Here is a 23,570-nt window from a genome sequence, read left to right on the forward strand (position 1 = left end):
TGAGATTTAGGGGGATATCTATCAAGCCATCAACTGTGTTACATTTGACGGCATCAATACACTCACCTAACATCGCGACCGCGTATCTCAATACGCTCTCCATATTTATAAAAAAGCCGGCAAAAAGACGCGCACCAAGTACGGGGCGATGAGCATCGGGCTGTTGTTAACTAGCAGTCATCGATCTCAGGTCTATTTGGCTTTTTACCAACTTTATTTATACCCTGTCACTAAACACCGCCACTATACTAAAATGTTTAACCCCTATCCTGCCGCTCCCAGACCCCGCCACAACCTAAAGTTATTAACCCCTATCCCGCCGCTCCCGGACCCGCCGCAACCTAAATAAAGTTATTACCCCTATCCCTCCGCTCCCCGACCCTGCCGCAACCTAAATACAGTTATTAACCCCTATTCCGCCGCTCCCGGACCCCGCTGCAACCTAAATAAAGTTATTTACCCCTATCCCGCCGCTCCCAGACCCCGCTGCAAGCTAAATCAAGTCGTTAATCCCTATCCCGCTGCTCCCGGACCCCGCCACAACCTAAATATAGTTATTAACCCCTATCCCGCCGCTCACGGACCTCGCCGCCACTAAATAAACGTATTAACCCCTAAACCGCCAGCCCCCCACATCGCCATAAACTAAATTAAGCTATTAACCCCTAAACCTAACAACCCGCTAACTTTAAATTAAAATTACAACATCCCTATCTTAAAATAAATGTATACTTACCTGTAGAATTAAAATAAACTATTTTTAAACTATTAATTAACCTACACTAACTATTATACTACAATTAAATTAAACTAGCAATTAAATAAACTAAATTACATATTAAAAAAACCTAACCCTACTAAAATTATTTACATCTACTATTAAACCTTATTACAAATGACTAAATTACCAAAAAAAATAAATGCTAAATTACAGAAAATAAAAAACACTAAATTACGAAAAACAAACAAACCACATTATCAAAAATAAAAAAGAATTACACCTAATCTAATAGCCCTATCAAAATAAAAAAGCCCCCCCCCCCCAAAAAAAAACAAACCCTAGCCTATAATAAACTACCAATGGCTCTTAAAAGGGCCTTTTGTGGGGTATTGCCCCAAAGAAATCAGCTCTTTTACCTGTACCTAAAATAAACTAAGCTCCCCATTGCCCTGAAAAGGGCATTTGTATGGGCATTGCCCTTAAAAGGGCATTTAGCTCTTTTACTACCCATACCCTAATCTATAAATAAAACCCAGCCAAAAAACCCTTAAATAAACCTAACACTAACCTTGACGATCCACTTACAGTTATTGAAGTCCCGCTTAAAGGATCCATCCAGCTGTCAAGAAGTCTTCATCCGGGCAGCCTCTTCCATCTTCATCCAGCCGGCGAAGTCCTCATCCTGGTGGCAAGAAATCTTCATCCAGACGGCATCTTCTATCTTCATCCATCTGGCGCGGAGCGGGTCCATCCTGAAGACATTGTCAGGGTTTTTCCCTGTTTTGTTTGCCATGTGCAGCTGGCAGCCATTTTACTCACCTCTCTTCCTGACTATGGTGCATTGTGGGGGATGCTGCTCATTTCCTGCACTTCCTTTTATGGCCAGACTGGTGTGCATCATCTGTGTGAGACAGGATGCAGTCTCATAATTGTGATATCACTTATTATTTAAAGGGCCTCTGTTCAGTATGCTTTGCCTTTGGGTTGTCTCAGACCTGTTTGTGAGAGTTCCTGTGTATTACCTGGCTGCCTGATGTCCTTCCTGGTTCCTGATCCCTGGCTTGTTCCTGACACTGCTGTTTTCCTTGTTCCTGATTCTGGCTTGTCTGACTATTCGCTTTGGCTCCTGACTCGGCTCGTCTGACTACCAGCTCTGGCTTTGACTCCTGGCTTGTTATTTGACTTGTGGACTTTTTATTATTTTTTGCTATTAATAAAGGTGTGATTATTTTTGCACTTCTCTTCTCAGTCTGATTCCTGGCACCCTGACAGACATCCGGCGCGGAGCTCCTCTTCATATGGTCGCTGCCGTAAACTGGAACTTCAATGCAAGTGACTTCATCCAAGATGGCGTCCCTTGCATTCCTATTGGCTGAAAGATTTCAATCAGCCAATAGGATTAGAGCTGCTAAAATCCTATTGGCTGTTCCAATTAGCCAATTGGATGAGAGCTCAATCCTATTGGCTGATTGGAACAGCCAATAGGATGAGAGCTGCTCAAATCCTATTGGCTGATTGGAACAGCCAATAGGATTTTAGCAGCTCTAATCCTATTGGCTGATTGAAATCTTTCAGCCAATATGAATGCAAGGAATCTTGGATGACGTCGCTTGCATTGAAGTTCCAGTTTACGGCGGCGACCGTATGAAGAGGAGCTCCGTGCTGGATGTCTTCAGGATGGACCCGCTCCGCGCCGGATGGATGAAGATAGAAAAAGTTTTTTTTTTTATTTCGGGGGGGGGGGGCTGTTTTATTTTTATAGGCCTATTAGATTAGGTGTAATTCTTTTTTATTTTTGATAATGTGTTTTTTTTCCGTAATTTAGTGTTTTTTATTTTTTGTAACTTAGCGTTTATTTTTTTGGTAATTTAGTAATTTGTAATAAGGTTTAATAGTAGATTTAAATAATTTTAGTAGGGTTAGGTTTTTTTAATATGTAATTTAGTTTATGTAATTGCTAGTTTAATTTAATTGTAGTATAATATAAATACGTTGATTTAGTGGCGGTGGGGTCCGGGAGCGGCGGGATAGGGGTTAATAACTTTATTTAGGTTGCGGTGATGTTGGGGAGCGGCAGAATAGGGGTTAATAACATTATGTAGGTGGCGGCGATGTCGGGGGTGGCAGATTAGGGATGTTTAGACTCGGGGCTTATGTTAAAGGGACACTGTACCCAAAAATTTTCTTTTGTAATTCAGAAAGAGCATGCAATTTTAAGCAACTTTCTAATTTACTCCTATTATCAATTTCTCTTCATTCTCTTGCTATCATTATTTTAAAAAGAAGGCATCTAAGCTTTTTTTTTGGTTTCAGTACTCTGGACGGTACTTTTTTATTGGTGGATGAATTTATCCACCAATCAGCAAGGACAACCTAGGTTGTTCACCAAAAATGGGCCGGCATCTAAACTTACATTCTTGCATTTCAAATAAAGATACCAAGAGAATGAAGAAAATTTGATAATAGGAGTAAATTAAAAAGTTGCTTAAAATTTCATGCTCAATCTGAATCATGAAAGAAAAATCTTGGGTACAGTGTCCCTTTAATGTGTTAGGTGTAAACGTTACTTGTTTTCAACCATATAAATCAATGGGATATCTGGCAGCATCGAACATAAGCTTTCGCTGCTTTCAGACTCCCATTGATTTCTATGGAATCCACGGACTCCAGGGTGGCGGATTGAAAACCAGGTACGCTGTGCTGGAATAGCCGAAATTTGATAAATGGGAAAAAGTGTCAGATAGAGCCGAATGTGTATTCGGAACATCTGTAATGACGTAAGCATTGATCTGCGTCAGATTGAGACCGGTGGATTGTATGTTACGTCACAAATTTCAACTTTTGCCGGTCTGTAGGCTTTGATGACTAGGTCGGATCAAGTTACACTGTGGAATTCCGGAGTGTTTGTGGTTGACGGCTTGATACATATTCCCCTTAATACTGGAAAATGTAAGGGTCTACATTTTAAAAGTAAAAATAAGCAGGCAACTTATTATTTGGCAACCTATTATTTAAATTATATTTAGCAAAACAGAGAAGGAAAGGGATTTGGGAGTACTTATAGATAACAATCTAAAAATTAGTTCACAATGGATGGCAGCGGCTTCTAAGGCTAATAAGATATTAGCATGTCTTAAAAGAGACATTGATGCATAATTCTGTAACTATATAAATCCCTGGTAAGATCTCACCTTGAGTATGTAGTGCAGCTCTGGGGACTAATCTCAAAAAAAGACATTGCAGAGTTAATAACGGGAATGGAGAATTTAAGCTTTGAGCAAAGGTTACCCAAACTGGGTCTGTTTTCTCTAAAAAAAAGGCACATAAGTGATAAGATTACTTTCTATAAATATATTCATTGCCCATATACAGAGTTGGCGGAAGCTCTGTTTATTCCAAGGAAACTGTTTGTGACAAGAGGTTACAATTTAAAGCTGGAGTAAAAGAGATATAGGGGCGAATTGATGTCCCTGTTTCCTGCTTCAGGCTCGCCAGAAACAGCAGCTATGAAGCAGCGGTCTTAAGACCGCTGCTCCATAACTGGTCCGCTGCCTCTGTGGCTGCTGTCTGCAATTCGCCCAATCCTATACAATCTGGCTGATTGACACCCCCTGCTAGCAGCCGATTGGCCGCGAATCTGCAGGGGGCGGCATTGCACAAGCAAAATTGGTGATAAAAGTAAATTTGAAAATTTTTAAAATTACATTATCTATCTGAATCATGAACGTTTATTTTGGACTACACTGTCCCTTTAAATGGGTCACCTTTTAATGGATTTAATTTGTGCTCAATTGGAGCTTTTTATTGTAAATCAAGTAGGATAGGTTGAATTCGATGGACTTCATAAAAAAAATTCAAATGATTCATCTACAAAAAAATATTTTAATGGTTATTTTCTATTGAAAATATATAGATATGTTTCTTTCCAATGGCATGGAGAGTTCACAAATCCATTCAATTACTAGTTGGAATTTAACTCCTGGCCACCAGGAGGAGGAAAAGAACACCCCAGCAGAGCTGTGACATATCACTCCCACTTTCCATAAACCCCTAGTCATTCTTTGCCTTATACATCAGGATGGATGTGCAAAGATGGTGTCTGAAAATATTAATCCTTTAATGGGTACTTTTCCCTGCAAGCAAGAATTGGGGCTATGCTGTGTCCATGTAATTCTCTTTAGTAAGAGTATTCAAGGTTGTTTCTCTTACGAGAAGGTTTTATGCCTACTACTGTTAAATCTTGTCATATTTCTTCTTTTTTATTCAGTAGCTTGCATTTCTCTTCTGAGAATTGTTTCTGCAAGTATTCTTGGTGGTTATCCCTCTATGCGATATCTTAGTTCAGACGCTATTTTTTCATTTAGCAAGATCCCTTCCGGATTCTCTGCTGTTGATTCTCCGCTCTCTCAGGTAGACTGTGAATCTGGAAAAGAGCTCTTTGGTGCAATATTTCAGGGTATGTTTTTTGAGAATGATCATGGACTATGGTCTCCATCAAGATTTTCTTGACAAGAGGTCAGAGAATCTAGAATCCTTACTGTATGTCTTTCTTTTCAGTCATCTGTCCGTTCCTCAGTGGCTCTGGATAGGGAAGTCATTGGTCTAATGGTGACTTCAATGGATATTATTCCTTTTGCTATTTTCCTTCTGTGACATCTACATTTTTGCATGCTCAGACAATGGAACAGATACCATTCGGACCTCTCAGAGGATAGTTGACATCCAAACAAGAGATTCTCTGTCCTGGTGGATCTCCCAGGACCTTCTGTCCCAGGGCAGTTGCTTCCTGAGACCATCTTGGGAGATTGTGACCACTGATGCCAGCCTTTCGGGCTGGGGAGCTGTTTGCCCTTGAAAAGCTCAGGGACTTTGATCTTAGGAGGAGTCTGTCCTCCTTATAAATATCCTAGTGTTGAGAGCCATCTCCAAATGTCTGATAACTTGACCTCAATTAAGTTTGGTCCAATTTATCAGATTCCAATCGGACAACATCACTTCAGTGGCATATATCAACCACCCGAGAGGAACTCGGAGCTCATTAGCTATGAAGAAGGCGCCTCGCATTCTTCAGTGGGTGGAGTCTCACAATTTTCACTTTTCTGCCATCCACATCCCAGGGGTGGACAACTGGGAAGCGGAATATCTGAGCAGGCAGACTTTTCACCCAGGGAAGTGGGCCCTCCATCCGGAATTATTCTCAGGTGGGGAGTTCCGGAGTTGGATCTGATGGCGTCTTGTCTAAACGCCAAGCTTCCAAAGGACGGTTCAAAATCAAGGAAACCTCAAGCAGCTCTGGTCGACGCCCTGGCGGTGCCATGGGACTTTGGTCTAGTTATCTGTTCCCCCCGTTTGCCCTTCTTACTCGGGTAATAGCCCATATCAAACAGAAGCAAGCTTCAGTGATTCTAATCGCTGCAGCGGGGCTTCGCAAAAAATTGGGGACCTTGTTAAGATGTCGTCCTTTTCCCCCCGTGGAAATTGCTTCTAAGGAATGACCTTCTACTTCAGGGTCCCTTCCTTCATTCAAACCTAGAATCTCTGAAGCTTACTGCTTGGAAATTGAACGCCTAGTGTTGTCTAGGTATGGTTTTTTTTTAAAAAAGGTTATTGATACCATGCTTCAGGCTCGTAAGCCGGTATCTTGAAATATTTACCATAAGGTGTGGCGTAATTACCTTTATTGGTGCGAATCTAGGGGCTGCTCTTGGAGTCGGGTGAGAGTTCCCATATTCTGTCCTTTCTTCAGGAGGGCCTGGAGAAAGGCTTGTCAGTCAGTTCTCTGAAGGGTCAGATCTGTGCTCTGTCGATTCTTTAGCATAAACGTCTGACAGACCTACCAGATGTTCAATCCTTTGTTCAGACCTTGGTTAGAATCAGGCCTGTGTTTAAACCTGTTGCTCCTCCATGGATACTTAATCTTGCTCTTAGGGTTTTGCAGCAGGCTACATTTGAGCCTATGCACTATATTGGTATTAAATTGTTATCTTGGAAATTTTTGTTTCTCTTCGCTATTTCTTCTGCTCGCAGAGTTTCTGAGCTTTCGGCTCTGCAGTGTATCATGTTCCGGTGTACATGCGCTCATGATACAGACCCTCGGGGCAGTGGTAGGGATTTGGAGACACCGACCCCTGACCCGGGGAAGAGTATCCTGGACGTGGATAGATGATATTCTGTGATTCATAGTTGCAAGAAGTTATTGTAGAATTCATGGAGAGTACAACATGTGTATACAATATATTCTGGCTTCACTGTAACTTATAGTTAGTTAATAGGAGTAGCTGCAGGATTCATGAGAGAAAAATATAGCAATGTAGGATGTTCAGGCTTTAGAGTAAACTGGTAGATGATTGACTCATAGATTCAAATTAAGATTTGTTGCAGGTTCACAGTACATAATATTATATAGAGCTGTATGTCAGTAATAAGCAGAGCTGCACAGGTGATAGACAAGTTGCAGGTTTAAGGCATTAAAAACTGTTTGTGCATATATTGGAGAATCACATGAAAGCTTTTAACTGAACAGATAGATGCAGAGTTCTGAATATATTAACATATTTGGAGTGGGATATTTCAGCTATGACAACTTGTAGCAGAGAATAGTTATAAAGTTCTGAGTAAGATTCTGTTGTAGTAATTAGAGAGTGATTATAACCAAATGCATACTTGTAATTTAGAATAAAGTTCAGAGTTTGTTAAGTAGCAGTGTACAGGAAACAAAATGGAATTATATGGATACTTGCGATTAGATGATTTTAAGCATAGCTAAAAGGAAAGGCTGTAGCTTGAATATGCTGGTAAAATCCATGCAGTAACAGTCACAGACCTCTATTGTTCTGGAACAAAACTTTATAGCTAATGCAATACACATTAGGCCTGAGATTGTTTAAAAAGAGGCTGAGGGAATCAGGTGCATGAATGATTAATTAGGCAGGTAAGTTGAATGCAGATACTGCCCAAGCCAGCATTATTGTCAGTAGCAGGGAAGGCAGTCTTAAAGGGACAGTGATATCAGGCAGGCATATGTTACACAGTGTGATAGCCCTTACCTTTCTTTTCATGCGGATAAGGCTGTCCTTCATACTAAGATGGGATTTCTTCCTAACGTACTGTTGGACCACAATATCAATCGGGAGATTGTTGTTCCTTCGTTCTGTCCTAATCCTGCTTCTGTTGCATAACCTGGATGTTGTGCGTGCTCTGAAATTCTATTTGCAGGCAACTAGAGATTTTCGGCAATCTCTTGCCCTTTTTCATTGTTTTCTCTGGTAAGCATAGGGCCTGAAGGTCACTTCTTCTACTCTTTCTGGCAGAGAAGTGTTATTCGGTTGGCTTATGACACAGCTGGACAACAGCCTCCTGAGAGAATTACGACTCATTCCACTAGGGCTGTCTCTTCTTCTAGTTGCATCTTTGCTACACTGCTGTACTGCACAGGGCAGAGTCTTCTCAGACATTTTGCAGGGAGCAGTGCAACTTTGAGCACCCGCTGAGCCTCATGGCCACTTCAGAGTGATCTCAGGGAGGGTAGAGGAGCTGTTCCCTTATTTGTTTTAGTGATCTGGAGAACAAGACAGGAGAGAAGGATCACATCTTTTAAAATAATAATTACCAAGGCCTAAGATTAGAGAAGCTGACATTCAAAGAGAATTAAACAGATCTATCACCAAGTTGCAGGTAGAACTAGTGAGTGTTCAGACGGCATTAGGGACTCTGCCAGCCCTGCAGAGAGTAGTACTATCAGTTCCTGTGACATGAAGTAGCAGCTCTTCTTATTGCACCCTGAATATGGAGGGCTTCTTTGACCAGTCCTTTGCTAATGGGCTGAGAATGGAGCCATGGGGGGGTTATTTATCAAAGGTCTGGCGGACCTGATCCGCCAGTGCGTATCAGGTCCGCCAGACCTCGCTAAATGCGGAGAGCAATACACTCTCTGTATTAAGCATTGTACCAGCAGTTTTTGTGAACTGCTGGTGCAGCGCTGCCCCCTGCAGATTCCTGCAGATTCGCGGCCAATCGGCCGCCAGCAGGGTGTCAGTCAACCCGATCATGTTGAATTGCAGCAATGTCTGTCCGCCTGCTCAGAGCAGGCGGACAGGTTATGAAGCAGTAGTCTTTAGACCCCTGCTTCATAACTGCTGTTTTTGGCGAGCCTGCAAGCTCGCCAGAAAAATGGGCTCTCAATCTCCATCCGGAGCTTGATAAATGGGCCCCATGGACTGCTCTTTGAGAAGGGTGGTCATGGTGCCCAAGGGGGTCAGTACCTTCACTGATTCCTTGTTTGTATTCCTAGGTGGGGTGTATTCAGTTAGGGCAGGGCTTGATGATACCATGTGCCTATAGTGCCTTAGAAACTTTACTTTGAGCACAGATTTTTGAGTCCTTTATCTACAGTATAGTAATATTGCCCACAACCCTCTCGTTTTTTTTACTGAATAGCTGCAAACAACTGCTGCAATCTGCATGCTTTCTGCAGTGGGATATCCTGTAAAAAACTCTTCACATTTAACCCCTGGCTATCAGAAAGGACTGCAAGTATATAGCTCTGCAATACATTGAAGCCCTTTTTGGCAACCATTGAGTTAATTTGCTGGGGCAGCAGTTTATATTGGAGTGTTTGCTGCTCTGTGCTTCACTACTTCATCATCTTCATGTGTAAAGCTGTTTAGATAATATATGGCTCTTCTGGGACAGCACTTTTAGACTGCAGAAGTGAGTGTCAAGGCTGTTGTCATTTTTATTTAAAATCGCCTAGTTTAGATATTGCATTTCAAATTAAAAAATGTTACTCTCCTTTTAAAATCCCCTGTCTCTGATTTCTTTTTCTCTATGGGCCTGATATTCAAAAGCTCGCTATCATGAAGAGAAATCATGCAATATCTTTGGATTTTTTTTCTTAGACTTTATATTATAATGTATGTGTCTCACATCAAGAACACTGCATAGTTAGGTAAATAGCTTTCAATTTAAAATTTGTGTTTCTAACATTTTATTAGGGACCTGTCCATAGTGACGAGATGTCTAAGATCATCTCGTTTGAGTGGAGAGGTATTGAATATAAGGCCCTATGTGTCTATGTTGTCTGTATCATCTATCTATCTATCTATCTATCTATCTATCTATCTATCATCTATCTATTTATACCTCCAACTGTCCCGATTTTCACAGGACAGTCCCAATTTTAGGGGTCTGTCCCGGGAAGATTGACGTCTGTCCCACATGCATTTTTTTTTCAATTATATTGGGCACATACACACATGTTACCAATACACAGTCAGTAATTTTTGGCGCTTGTGACTGCATGTGCCTTGTTGACTCGTCTTTGAGCTCAGGCATGAGAAGGCAGCAACCGTGCCACGGTGTTGTCTCAAGGCAGGCGCAACAGCAGCAGCAGCGAGTGCAATGTGTCTGCTGTCTGCTCAGCTGAATAGTTACATTTTTTGCAGAGTGATCTGTAGTGGTCTCTGAACCTTTCGGCAGCAAGTACATTATTTGAAAGTTGTATACAGGGCTAAAGTTTTTGTCTGATTTATATACTGCTCCAAATGCCTTTTTTTACACAGAGCACTTAATACCTGCTAAACCCCGGGAGTATCATGTACAAACATAAGCAAAATGCTGTACAAAAATAAAGTAGCAGCTTTAATTTTATTCCTTCTGCTGTCAGTTAAAACTTTTGCTTCGAGCAAAGTCTGCACACATTACCGGTTGCAGACTAGGGAAGGAGGCTTGGTGTGGCTACCTAGGCAACCAAAAAGCATCCCCCTAGTAACAAAAGTCAGTTATCAGAGTGCTTATACTTAAAAAAAAAAAAAACAACTTCATGTGTGTTCTGTTCTGCCACCTGTTAAGCCCAAGAAGAGGGGGGGGGGTTCCTTTTATGGATTTTAAAATGTTGTGAGGTATGTTTATCTATCTATCATTCCACACCCATACAAAAAGAAAACAATTCTGCTTTCATATTATTCTACAATGTCAATAATATACATACATAATTTATGTACCAATTGAGAAGAAAAGTTTGGGGCTAGGTGCACAACCCCTATAGCTGTCACACCTGCTACAATCCTCCCCGGTGCTGGATTCTCTGGATTTTTGTACATAATTTATGTGCTATTCCACTGCACAATTCTGTCTTTATTATATTAACAATTATAGTCACATTGTACTATACTACTATTAGATATATGTGTGCTTAACAATTTACTTCAATGATAAAGCCATATACAGGTAGCCCTCAGTTTACGCTGGGGTTAGGTTCCAGAAGGAATGGTTGTAAATCGAAACCATTGTAAATTGAAACCCTTTTAATAATGTAAGTCAATGGGAAGTGAGGGAGTTAGGTTCCAGGCCCCTCTCAAAATTGTCATAAGTAACACCTAATACATTATTTTGAAAGCTTTGAAATGAAGACTTTAAATGCTAAACAGCATTATAAACCTAATAAAATAATCACACAATACAGAATATATAATTAAACTAAGTTAAATTAACAAAAACATTTGCTAAACAGCATTATAAACCTAATAAAATAATTACACAACACAGACTTTACTTGCATTTTTCTGCAAACAGTTCTTTTTATGCATTCCAATCTGGACTGATTTATAGACAGGAAGATCTTGTTCCTTTGCAAGCTGCTCGATAGCTCAGGTCTGGTTAAACTTATTCATTTCAGCTTGCTTGGATTGCATATCTTTGCTGCAACACAAGCGGACAGCTCCACTTACTGGCTATTTTAATCAATGCACTGCTTCTCGATGCGTTTCAATAGCAGTCACATGACTGAAAAAACATAATTTATGCTTACCTGATAAATTTATTTCTCTTGTGGTGTATCCAGTCCACGGATCATCCATTACTTGTGGGATATTCTCCTTCCCAACAGGAAGTTGCAAGAGGATCACCCACAGCAGAGCTGCTATATAGCTCCTCCCCTAACTGCCATATCGTCATTCGACCGAAACTAGCCGATAAAGGAGAAACCATAGGGTGCAGTGGTGACTGTAGTTTAAAATTTAGACCTGCCTTAAAAGGACAGGGCGGGCCGTGGACTGGATACACCACAAGAGAAATAAATTTATCAGGTAAGCATAAATTATGTTTTCTCTTGTTAGGTGTATCCAGTCCACAGATCATCCATTACTTGTGGGATAGCAATACCAAAGCTAAAGTACACGGATGAAGGGAGGGACAAGGCAGGTACTTAAACGGAAGGGACTGTAGAACCTTTCTCCCAAAAATAGCCTCCAAAGAAGCAAAAGTATAAAATTTGTAAAATTTTGAAAAGGTATGAAGCGAAGACAAAGTCGCCGCTTTGCAAATCTGTTCAACAGAAGCCTCATTTTTAAAGGCCCAGGTGGATGCCACAGCTCTAGTAGAATGAGCTGTAATCCTTTCAGGGGGCTGCTGTCCAGCAGTCTCATAGGCTAAGCGTATTACGCTCCGAAGCCAAAAAGAAAGAGAGGTTGCCGAAGCCTTTTGACCTCTCCTCTGTCCAGAGTAAACAACAAACAGGGAAGATGTTTGACGAAAATCTTTAGTCGCTTGTAAGTAAAACTTTAAAGCACGGACTACGTCCAAATGATGTAAAAGACGTTCCTTCTTTGAAGAAAGATTAGGACACAATGATGGAACAACAATCTCTTGATTGATATTCTTGTTGGAAACTACCTTAGGTAAAAACCCAGGTTTTGTACGCAGAACTACTTTATCTGTATGGAAAATCAGATAAGGAGAATCACATTGTAAAGCTGATAACTCAGAGACTCTACGAGCCGAGGAAATAGCCATCAAAAACAGAACTTTCCAAGATAAAAGTTTGATATCAATGGAATGAAGGGGTTCAAACGGAACTCCTTGAAGAACCTTAAGAACCAAGTTTAAGCTCCATGGAGGAGCAACAGGTTTAAACACAGGCTTAATTCTAATCAAAGCCTGACAAAATGCCTGGACGTCTGGAACCTCTGCCAGACGCTTGTGCAAAAGGATAGACAGAGCAGAAATCTGTCCCTTTAAAGAACTAGCTGATAATCCTTTATCCAAACCCTCTTGGAGAAAGGACAATATCCTAGGAATCCTAACCTTACTCCATAAGTAATTCTTGGATTCACACCAATGAAGATATTTGCGCCATATCTTATGGTAGATTTTCCTGGTTACAGGCTTTCGTGCCTGTATTAAGGTATCAATGACTAACTCGGAGACGCCACGCCTTAATAAAATCAAGCGTTCTCCAGGCAGTCAGTCTCAGAGAAATTAGATTTGGATGATTGAAAGGACCTTGTAGTAGAAGGTCTTGTCTCAGAGGCAGAGGCCAAGGTGGAAAGGATGACATGTCCACCAGGTCTGCATACCAGGTCCTGCGTGGCCACGCAGGCATGATCAAGATCACCGATGCTCTCTCCTGTTTGATTTTGGCAATCAGTCGAGGGAGCAGAGGAAACGGTGGAAACACATAAGCCAGGTTGAAGAACCACGGTGCTGCTAGAGCATCTATCAGCGTCGCTTCTGGGTCCCTAGACCTGGATCCGTAACAAGGAAGCTTGGCGTTCTGGCGAGACGCCATGAGATCCAATTCTGGTGTGCCCCAACGATGAACCAATTGAGCAAACACCTCCGGATGGAGTTCCCACTCCCCCGGATGAAAAGTCTGACGACTTAGAAAATCCGCCTCCCAGTTCTCTACACCTGGGATATGGATCGCTGATAGATGGCAAGAGTAAGTCTCTGCCCAGCGAATTATCTTGGAGACTTCTAACATCGCTAGGGAGCTCCTGGTCCCCCCTTGATGGTTGATGTAAGCCACAGTCGTGATGTTGTCCGACTGAAATCTGATGAACCTCAGGGTTGCTAACTGAGGCCAAGCTAGAAGAGCATTGAATATTGCTCTTAACTCCAGAATATTTATTGGGAGGAGTTTCTCCTCCTGAGTCCACGATCCCTGAGCCTTCAGGGAATTCCAGACTGCACCCCAACCTAGAAGGCTGGCATCTGTTGTCACAATTGTCCAATCTGGCCTGCGAAAGGTCATACCTTTGGACAGATGGACCCGAGATAGCCACCAGAGAAGAGAATCTCTGGTCTCTTGATCCAGATTTAGCAGAGGGGACAAATCTGTGTAATCCCCATTCCACTGACTGAGCATGCATAATTGCAGCGGTCTGAGATGTAGGCGCGCAAATGGCACTATGTCCATTGCCGCTACCATTAAGCCGATCACTTCCATGCAGTGAGCCACCGAAGGGCGCGGAATGTAGTGAAGAACACGGCAGGAATTTACAAGCTTTGATAACCTGGACTCCGTCAGGTAAATTTTCATTTCTACAGAATCTATCAGAGTTCCTAGGAAGGAAACCCTTGTGAGGAGTGATAGAGAACTCTTTCCCTCGTTCACTTTCCACCCATGTGACCTCAGAAATGCCAACACTATGTCCATATGAGATTTGGCAATTTGGAAGTTTTACGCCTGTATCAGGATGTCGTCTAGATAAGGGGCCACTGCTATGTCCCGTGGTCTTAGGACTGCCAGAAGAGACCCCAGAACCTTTGTAAAAATTCTTGGGGCTGTAGCTAACCCGAAGGGAAGAGCAACAAACTGGTAATGCCTGTCTAGAAAGGCAAACCTTAGGGACCGATGATGATCTTTGTAAATCGGTATGTGAAGGTAAGCATCCTTCAAATCCACTATGGTCATGTACTGACCCTCCTGGATCATAGGTAGGATTGTCCGAATAGTTTCCATTTTGAACGATGGAACTCTGAGGAATTTGTTTAAGATCTTTAGATCCAAAATTGGTCTGAAGGTTCCCTCTTTTTTGGGAACCACAAACAGATTTGAATAAAATCCCTGTCCTTGTTCCATCTGTGGAACTGGATGGATCACTCCCATTATTAGGAGGTCTTGCACACAGCGTAAGAATGCCTCTTTCTTTATCTGGTTTACAGATAATCTCGAAAGGTGAAATCTCCCTTGTGGGGGGGAAGCTTTGAAGTCCAGAAGATATCCCTGAGATATGATCTCCAACGCCCAGGGATCCTGAACATCTCTTGCCCACGCCTGGGCGAAGAGAGAAAGTCTGCCCCCTACTAGATCCGTTGCCGGATAGGGGGCCGTTCCTTCATGCTGTCTTAGAGGCAGCAGCAGGCTTTCTGGCCTGTTTGCATTTGCTCCAGGCCTGGTTAGATTTCCAGGCCGGCTTGGATTGCGCAAAAGTTCCCTCTTGTTTTGTAGCAGAGGAAGTTGATGCTGCACCTGCCTTGAAGTTTCAAAAGGCACGAAAATTAGACTGTTTGGCCCTTGATTTGGCCCTGTCCTGAGGAAGGGTATGACCCTTACCTCCAGTAATGTCAGCAATAATTTCCTTCAAACCAGGCCCGAATAGGGTCTGCCCCTTGAAGGGAATGTTAAGTAATTTAGACTTTGAAGTCACGTCAGCTGACCAAGATTTAAGCCATAGCGCCCTACGCGCCTGGATGGCGAATCCAGAATTCTTAGCCGTTAGTTTACCCACATAGAGACTGAAGGCCTGCTTAGATATTGTGAGAATGGCAGACATTTTGTCACCCTTGTGGGTTCGTGTCTAATATGGAAAGCTCCTACCAGATATTATTTGAGCTTGGAAGACTCCTGACTTCTCATCAACTTCTATTTGCTGCAAAGATGGATGAAGCCATGGGCTCTGCAGAGGAGAACAGGACCCAGGCAAACGTTTATCTAAGCCATGCGGAGGTGAACACTGTTTGCGGGGATGCTGTGGGGCCCCAGCATCCTCCACTCTCCCCTGAGGCAGTAATTACTGAGGAGACACTATACCAAGAGGCGGATGGGACTACCGATGAACCTCTGTCACTGTATGCTTTTGATAGGAGTCTAACTGGAGCTCTCCTGGTTCACCCACGAGGCCTTGGAGGTGGAGTAGGTATGCAGTCGGAGCGAACAGGGATGGTTCCGGAGCGTTCCTTTTTCCTGCTGAAGCAGAACTACCAGACTTACGCAGCCGGACATAAGATCAGAGTGTCGGCCAGAGCAGAGCTGGTCCTTGGGGAAGCGGTAAATGCTATAAAAGCTGGATACCAGATGGGCGAGTTGGTCAGTGTTGAACTAGTCCTAGTCAAAGCGGCACCTCCTATAAAGATGGGCATAGGATAAGAACTGAGTGCATTTTCATTTATGCCTTGCCGCAAGAAGGAAATAAAAGAGAACTCTAGAAAAAGGGAATCGTGAACTTTTCTTTGTGCCACACAAGTTAACTTGAAGGCGATCTAGTCCTTAGACTGTTGTATATGAAGGCACTGCGCTGGACATCAAAAGATGGCCTTGTAAGGACTTGCCTAAAGCTTAATCTCAAAGTTTATATTTATTGTTCTGTATATGTGATCCCAGAGCTTCATCAGGTCTCTGTGCTGTTTTATAATGTTATTTGTTTATATGGTTCTCCAATTACAATATAAGGTGGTAAGTGCTTCTGTTAGTTTGATCTGGGACTAAAATATTGGGTGTTCTCTGTGTCCTTTAGATTACGCTTTTCTTACTATGATAAACCCATCTCCTCTATTATCTATTAAGAGTGCTTTAAATAAATTGTGTCGTGTCTGTTGAGGTCATATCTCATATGCTATATATTTTGTCAATCTGATTGGGACATAAGTCTATAGTTAAAAGTTAATGACTATACTCCTGTTACATATTAATACACTCTAAATACCCCAACGTGTGTTTATACCGGCCACCTGCGGCCGGGGCTGGCTGGTTGTAGACACATGAATCTCATAACTTGTCAACAAGAGGTTGCTCCTCACAGATTCCGATTTAAGTTTGACTATGCTCTTAGTAAAAAACTATATAAAATTGCACTTGTATATAGTTTCAGTTATGCATACATTTTTGTTGCCCTTTACCCCACAATAGTTTGACCATTCAAAGTATCTCCTGGTAACCCTCTGTTTGTTAAATGCTCCATTTACTCTGCATCTCTCCCTGAAAGATTTACAGGTTGTTAGCCTTGATATTTTTGATTAGTAAACATTATGCTGGTATAGCCAAATTGTTAGGACCATTTATAGATGAGATTATCAGATTTCACCTTGGGGAGCTAGTTTTAAAGTGTGAATATTTGAGCTTATTAGCCTACATTATTATCTCCGTCCTTCCTCCCCCCCCTTTTTCCCCTTTTTTTATTTTTTATTTTTTTTATTTCCCCTTCCCCTCTCCCCCTACTATAGTACTCAGGGTTGACTGGAGTATTCCTGAGTCTCTCAAAGCGTTTTCTCTCGTATTAAATCCGCAGTTAATTCAAGGTCTTAATATGTATATTACTAACTATTATATAAAATTAATATTGTGTTCACAAATGTACAGTCAATCCAATAATTGTATTGTTTAAAACTAATACTGTGAGCAAGTATTGAGTTTGCATCCTCATATTAGATATAGTAGTTGGTATAAATTTCTCAAAAACAAAGAAAAAGATTTGAAAATGTGAGGTTCTTTTTATATATATTCTAATCTAGACTATCCTGTGATGCAATAGGTATGATTGTATAATATGGTTCTTAAGATATCTCATATGATTTTTATTCTGTACCATTACATTAGTTAATGCATGTTTGTATGTTATTGAATATCAAACCTCAATAAAAAAATTTAATAAAAAAAAAAAAAAAAGCTTATTCTCCGAACTAGTATGAGGAAGGGGTGTGTTGCCCCTAAACATTAACTTTTTTTTTTTCTTTTCAAATGCAGTACCTATTATTACTATGCTTTCATAACACTCCTCTAGCGAGATATATATATATATATACACGGGTGGAAAAATATCACTATGGTTTACTAGTTAGGGGAGAAATGTTACTAGATACAACAAAGGGTTTTTTTTGGTTAAGCACAACACAAAAGGACTGTTAGATCTTGGCACACATCTTGTGGGAGTGCTACCGAAGTGACCAAAACAATTACAAGACAACAAAAAAGTATCGGTGCACATCCAACCACTTAAATCCACTCTTTCATGGCATATTTGTATATGCTTCTGTCTGTCAAATATACTTACATAGCTTCTAATAAAATTGGGATAAACATCTCACAATAATATTGGCTTATATTTGAACTGCAAAAGCAAATATACTTCATCTGCTAAATATACTTACATAGTTCAAATAAAATTGGGATTAACATCTTGCAATAATATTGACTTTTATTTATGCTGCAACAAAATGCCTGTTAAATATGCTTTTAAATTTAAATAAAAACTTCTGTCTGCTAAATATACTTACATAGTTCAAATAAGATTGGGATAAACATCTCACAATAATATTGACTTATATTTATGCTGCAAAAAATTGCCTGTTTAAATATGATCATATTCTGCTAAGCCAGTCACCACTTACAAGGTGTCCCATTATTAGACTGGTCCTACACTAACCAGTTTCCACACTGCAGCAAGTCATGTCTACACAGTGAGAAGCTTTCTATCTTATTAAGTATATCACAATTTATCTGGAACACACCTGGGCTGGGTGGCGTGCATTAACCAAAGGGGAGGGATTTGGTCAGCTCCCTATTCAAAGATACAACAAAGGTTTTTTTTGGTTAAGCACACCACAAAAGGACTGTTAGATCTTGGCACACATATTGTGGGAGTGCTACCGAAGTGACCAAAACAATTACAAGACAACAAAAAGTATCGGTGCACATCCAACCACTTAAATCCACTCTTTCATGGCATATTTTTATATGCTTCTGTCTGTCAAATATACTTACATAGCTTCTAATAAGATTGGGATAAACATCTCGCAATAATATTGGCTTATATTTATTGTTTTGGTCACTTCGGTAGCACTCCCACAATATGTGTGCCAAGATCTAACAGTCCTTTTGTGGTGTGCTTAACCAAAAAACCCCTTTGTTGTATCTTTGAATAGGGAGCTGACCAAATCCCTCCCCTTTGGTTAATGCACGCCACCCAGCCCAGGTGTGTTCCAGATAAATTGTGATATACTTAATAAGATAGAAAGCTTCTCACTGTGTAGACATGGCTTGCTGCAGTGTGGAAACTGGTTAGTGTAGGGCCAGTCTAATAATGGGACACCTTGTAAGTGGTGACTGGCTTAGCAGAATATGATCATATTGTGTGACTAAGATCCCTATTTTATTTAAATTTAAACAGGCACTTTTTTGCAGCATAAATATAAGTCAATATTATTGTGAGATGTTTATCCCAATCTTATTTGAACTATGTAAGTATATTTAGCAGACAGAAGTTTTTATTTAAATTTAAAAGCATATTTAACAGGCATTTTGTTGCAGTATAAATATAAGTCAATATTATTGCGAGATGTTAATCCCAATTTTATTTGAACTATGTAAGTATATTTAGCAGATGAAGTATATTTGTTTTTGCAGTTCAAATATAAGCCAATATTATTGCGAGATGTTTATCCCAATCTTATTAGAAGCTATGTAAGTATATTTGACAGACAGAAGCATATACAAATATGCCATGAAAGAGTGGATTTAAGTGGTTGGATGTGCACCGATACTTTTTTGTTGTCTAGAAATGTTACTAGCCCACAGGGGAAAAAGTTACTAGTCCACTCAATGTTAATTATGTTAAAAAAAAGCCCAATTTGCTTCTCGCCCACTGTAATATCTTACTTGTCTGGGCTTAGTGGACTTCTGTGGTGCACTTAATATATACTTTTTACATGATATGCCCCATAATGGCATTCAGCAGCACTAGTAAAGGAGCCATTTGTAAACAATTTAATTTGCCCCAGCATGTAAAATAGATCATTTAGAACACATTTGAATGGGGGGGAAATTGACAGTACAATATCCATGTAATCTTTTTTTCATGGTTAAGTTGTGCTCTTTTATATACATTATACAAATGTGTTAAATTCAATGTCCTCTAATCTTATCCTGTAGCTTTCTTTAAAGGGATATGAAACCAAAAAATGTTGTTTTGTGATTCAGACACATTTTAAAAATAGGTTTCTATTATGCTTTTATTATCAAATTAGCTTTGTTCCCATGGTAATTTTTGTTGAAGAGATACCTAGGTAGGTCTCTGGAGCACTACATGGCAGGTAATAGTACTGCCATCTAGTGATCTTGCAAATGAATAACATTCTTGCAAAACTGCTGCCATATACAGGGAGTGCAGAATTATTAGGCAAATGAGTATTTTGACCACATCATCCTCTTTATGCATGTTGTCTTACTCCAAGCTGTATAGGCTCGAAAGCCTACTACCAATTAAGCATATTAGGTGATGTGCATCTCTGTAATGAGAAGGGGTGTGGTCTAATGACATCAACACCCTATATCAGGTGTGCATAATTATTAGGCAACTTCCTTTCCTTTGGCAAAATTGGTCAAAAGAAGGACTTGACAGGCTCAGAAAAGTCATTAATAGTGAGATATCTTGCAGAGGGATGCAGCACTCTTAAAATTGCAAAGCTTCTGAAGCGTGATCATCGAACAATCAAGCATTTCATTCAAAATAGTAAACAGGGTGGCAAGAAGCGTGTGGAAAAACCAAGGCACAAAATAACTGCCCATGAACTGAGAAAAGTCAAGCGTGCGGCTGCCAAGATGCCACTTGCCACCAGTTTGGCCATATTTCAGAGCTGCAACATCACTGGAGTGCCCAAAAGCACAAGGTGTGCAATACTCAGAGACATGGCCAAGGTAAGAAAGGCTGAAAGACGGCCACCACTGAACAAGACACACAAGCTGAAACGTCAAGACTGGGCCAAGAAATATCTCAAGACTGATTTTTCTAAGGTTTTATGGACTGATGAAATGAGAGTGAGTCTTGATGGGCCAGATGGATGGGCCCGTGGCTGGATTGGTAAAGGGCAGAGAGCTCCAGTCCGACTCAGACGCCAGCAAGGTGGAGGTGGAGTACTGGTTTGGGCTGGTATCATCAAAGATGAGCTTGTGTGGCCTTTTCGGGTTGAGGATGGAGTCAAGCTCAACTCCAGTCCTACTGCCAGTTTCTGGAAGACACCTTCTTCAAGCAGTAGTACAGGAAGAAGTCTGCATCCTTCAAGAAAAACATGATTTTCATGCAGGACAATGCTCCATCACACGCGTCCAAGTACTCCACAGCGTGGCTGGCAAGAAAGGGTATAAAAGAAGAAAATCTAATGACATGGCCTCCTTGTTTACCTGATCTGAACCCCTTTGAGAACCTGTGGTCCATCATCAAATGTGAGATTTACAAGGAGGGAAAACAGTACACATCTCTGAACAGTGTCTGGGAGGCTGTGGTTGCTGCTGCACGCAATGTTGATGGTGAACAGATCAAAACACTGACAGAATCCATGGATGGCAGGCTTTTGAGTGTCCTTGCAAAGAAAGGTGGCTATATTGGTCACTGATTTGTTTTTGTTTTGTTTTTGAATGTCAGAAATGTATATTTGTGAATGTTGAGATGTTATATTGGTTTCACTGGTAAAAATAAATAATTGAAATGGGTATATATTTGTTTTTTGTTAAGTTGCCTAATAATTATGCACAGTAATAGTCACCTGCACACACAGATATCCCCATAAAATAGCTATAACTAAAAACAAACTAAAAACTACTTCCAAAACTATTCAGCTTTGATATTAATGAGTTTTTTGGGTTCATTGAGAACATGGTTGTTGTTCAAAAATAAAATTAATCCTCAAAAATACAACTTGCCTAATAATTCTGCACTCCCTGTAGTGCTCCAGACATGTGCACACGCCTGAGGTTATCTCCCTGCCTTTTAACAAAAGATACCAAGAGAATGAGGACAGTTTGATGATAGAAGTAAATTAGAAAGTTGTTTAAAACTGTATGCTCTAGCTGAATCATGAAACAAAATGTAGGTTTCATGTGCATTTAATATATATATATAGAAATATGATATTTTTGATTTATGAGATATGAGCTGTTTTTATATATAATTATATTTTTATACAAACTTGTAAGTACATATTTTCAGTAATTTAAGAGTACCAACCAAAATAATGTACATTACAAGTCCTATATTTTCACGTAACATAGCACTTAGTCTTCTGCAATCCACTGCCAGGGACTTTTCATGTAATGATATGGTTAACAAGATACTTATAACTTCAGGATTGATATATTTCTTGTTTTTTCTTTTCATTCATTAGATTTTATTTGCTTTGATGCTGACTCCTCTGTTCAAAAAATCAAAGCAAGCTGGAGCAGTTGAATTCTTGATCACACTAATATTTGGATCTTTGGGCCTCTTCATCTTGATCAAGGGAGATTTTCCTAAATCTTTTGTATGGTTTCTCAGCCCATTTTGTCACTGCACATTCATGATTGGCATAGCCCAGGTACGTGGATGGTGGTTAATTGTGTGCAAAGTCATTTATTAATATTTCACTATTTTCAAAATGGGATTTCATGTGTATGAAGGGAAATAACATGATTATTAGAGGGAATTCCCTTATTTCACATGAGCGATACTATGCCTTTCAGTAAACAAAGGGAATGAGATAATACTCTGTAGTGTTCAGTGGTGCAGGTGATTCCTGTGACAAGTCTGAAAAAATTGAATTCTTATAGTCATGGTTAAGTATAGAATTCTATTTTTAAAAATAAGAGCTGGATATCAACTGAATTGTAAGAATGGAGCTGCTATCAAATATATCACCATACAATAATGTATATACAATATAGTTGTAATTATTTAGGGACTATTTGTGTGCCAGAGAAGTACTTACAGTTGGTGGAAATGCACAGCCAAGGTGAGGAACTTCTTAAATTCACAATTATCCCTAACTGCCACCCTGCAACATCTTCCTACAACAATTAACCCTAACTGTCCTCTCTTCTACTTCAGAATTAACCTTAATCTTGCTCAGTACTATTAGCAGCTCCACCAGAAACACTAGCCCTCCGAGTACAAGCACCAGTCACCCAAATATGGCCAGATCTTAATTATTTCCTCCTTGCAACTTCCCATATTAACTAAGATACACCCCTGAATAATCCTTCACACAGGATAGCACCTAAGGAAATGCTTACCTGTTAAACCTAACAAAATAAAGACTTAGGGGCCGATTTAACATGCTGCGAATGGAGCAGTTTCCGCGCGAGCCATAAGGTCTTAAGACCGCTGCTCCTTAACTTATCCGCCACCTCTGAGGTGGCGAACAGCAATCATCCTGATCAGATACGATCAGGATGATTGGCACCCCCTGCTAGCGGCCAATTGGCCGCAAATCTGCAGGGGGCGGAATTGCACAAGTATTTCAGTAGAAATGCTTGTGTAATGTTAAATGCCGACAGCATATGCTGTCGGTACTTAGCGATGTCGGACAAGCGGATCATGTCCGCCTGCATCTTAATAAATCGGCCCCAATGCCTTGTGGTCCTCTTTCTTACTGTAGATTTGATCCTTGACTTTTTTTTTCTTTTAAAGATATTTTTCAAGTATGCATAATAATTTAAGCAATCAATTATTTAATTTTAAGGAGAGAATGTCCAGTGTCAGAGCTGAGGCCTCACACCATTCTGATTATTGCTATTTTACTCAGCATTATGTTAAATAATATATAGTTCCTCTACACATGCTTATTGCGTCACTAAGAAATTTACTTTTATTTTCAGGTGATGCAACTAGAGGACTTTGGAGGAGGTGCTCATTTTTCAAATCTAAAGGATGGTCCATATCCCCTCATAATTACCTTTATTTTCCTTGTTGTGGACAGTGTAATGTACCTACTTTTGGCTACATATCTTGACCAGGTTCTGCCAGGTATGGAATCAAAGTATTGCTCTTTGCCATTATGACACAATACCGGAAAATTAAAATTCTTATGTGTTTGATAGTGAACT

At 40.4% G+C, this 23,570-nt stretch overlaps 1 protein-coding gene across 2 annotated transcripts in view; it reads left to right on the forward strand.

Moving 5' to 3' along the window:
- The window catches only part of ABCA5 (ATP binding cassette subfamily A member 5), a 477,891-nt gene that overhangs the window by 139,360 nt on the left and 314,961 nt on the right, over positions 1-23,570 (forward strand). For both annotated transcript variants that reach the window (XM_053707235.1, XM_053707226.1), the window contains exons 8-9: positions 21,875-22,063; positions 23,343-23,490. In XM_053707235.1, the coding sequence (XP_053563210.1) occupies positions 21,875-22,063; positions 23,343-23,490 (337 nt within the window). The remainder of the gene's footprint in view (positions 1-21,874; positions 22,064-23,342; positions 23,491-23,570) is intronic.

The sequence above is a fragment of the Bombina bombina genome, chromosome 1 (genome assembly GCF_027579735.1).
Source record: "Bombina bombina isolate aBomBom1 chromosome 1, aBomBom1.pri, whole genome shotgun sequence".
Taxonomy (NCBI): Eukaryota; Metazoa; Chordata; class Amphibia; order Anura; family Bombinatoridae; genus Bombina; species Bombina bombina.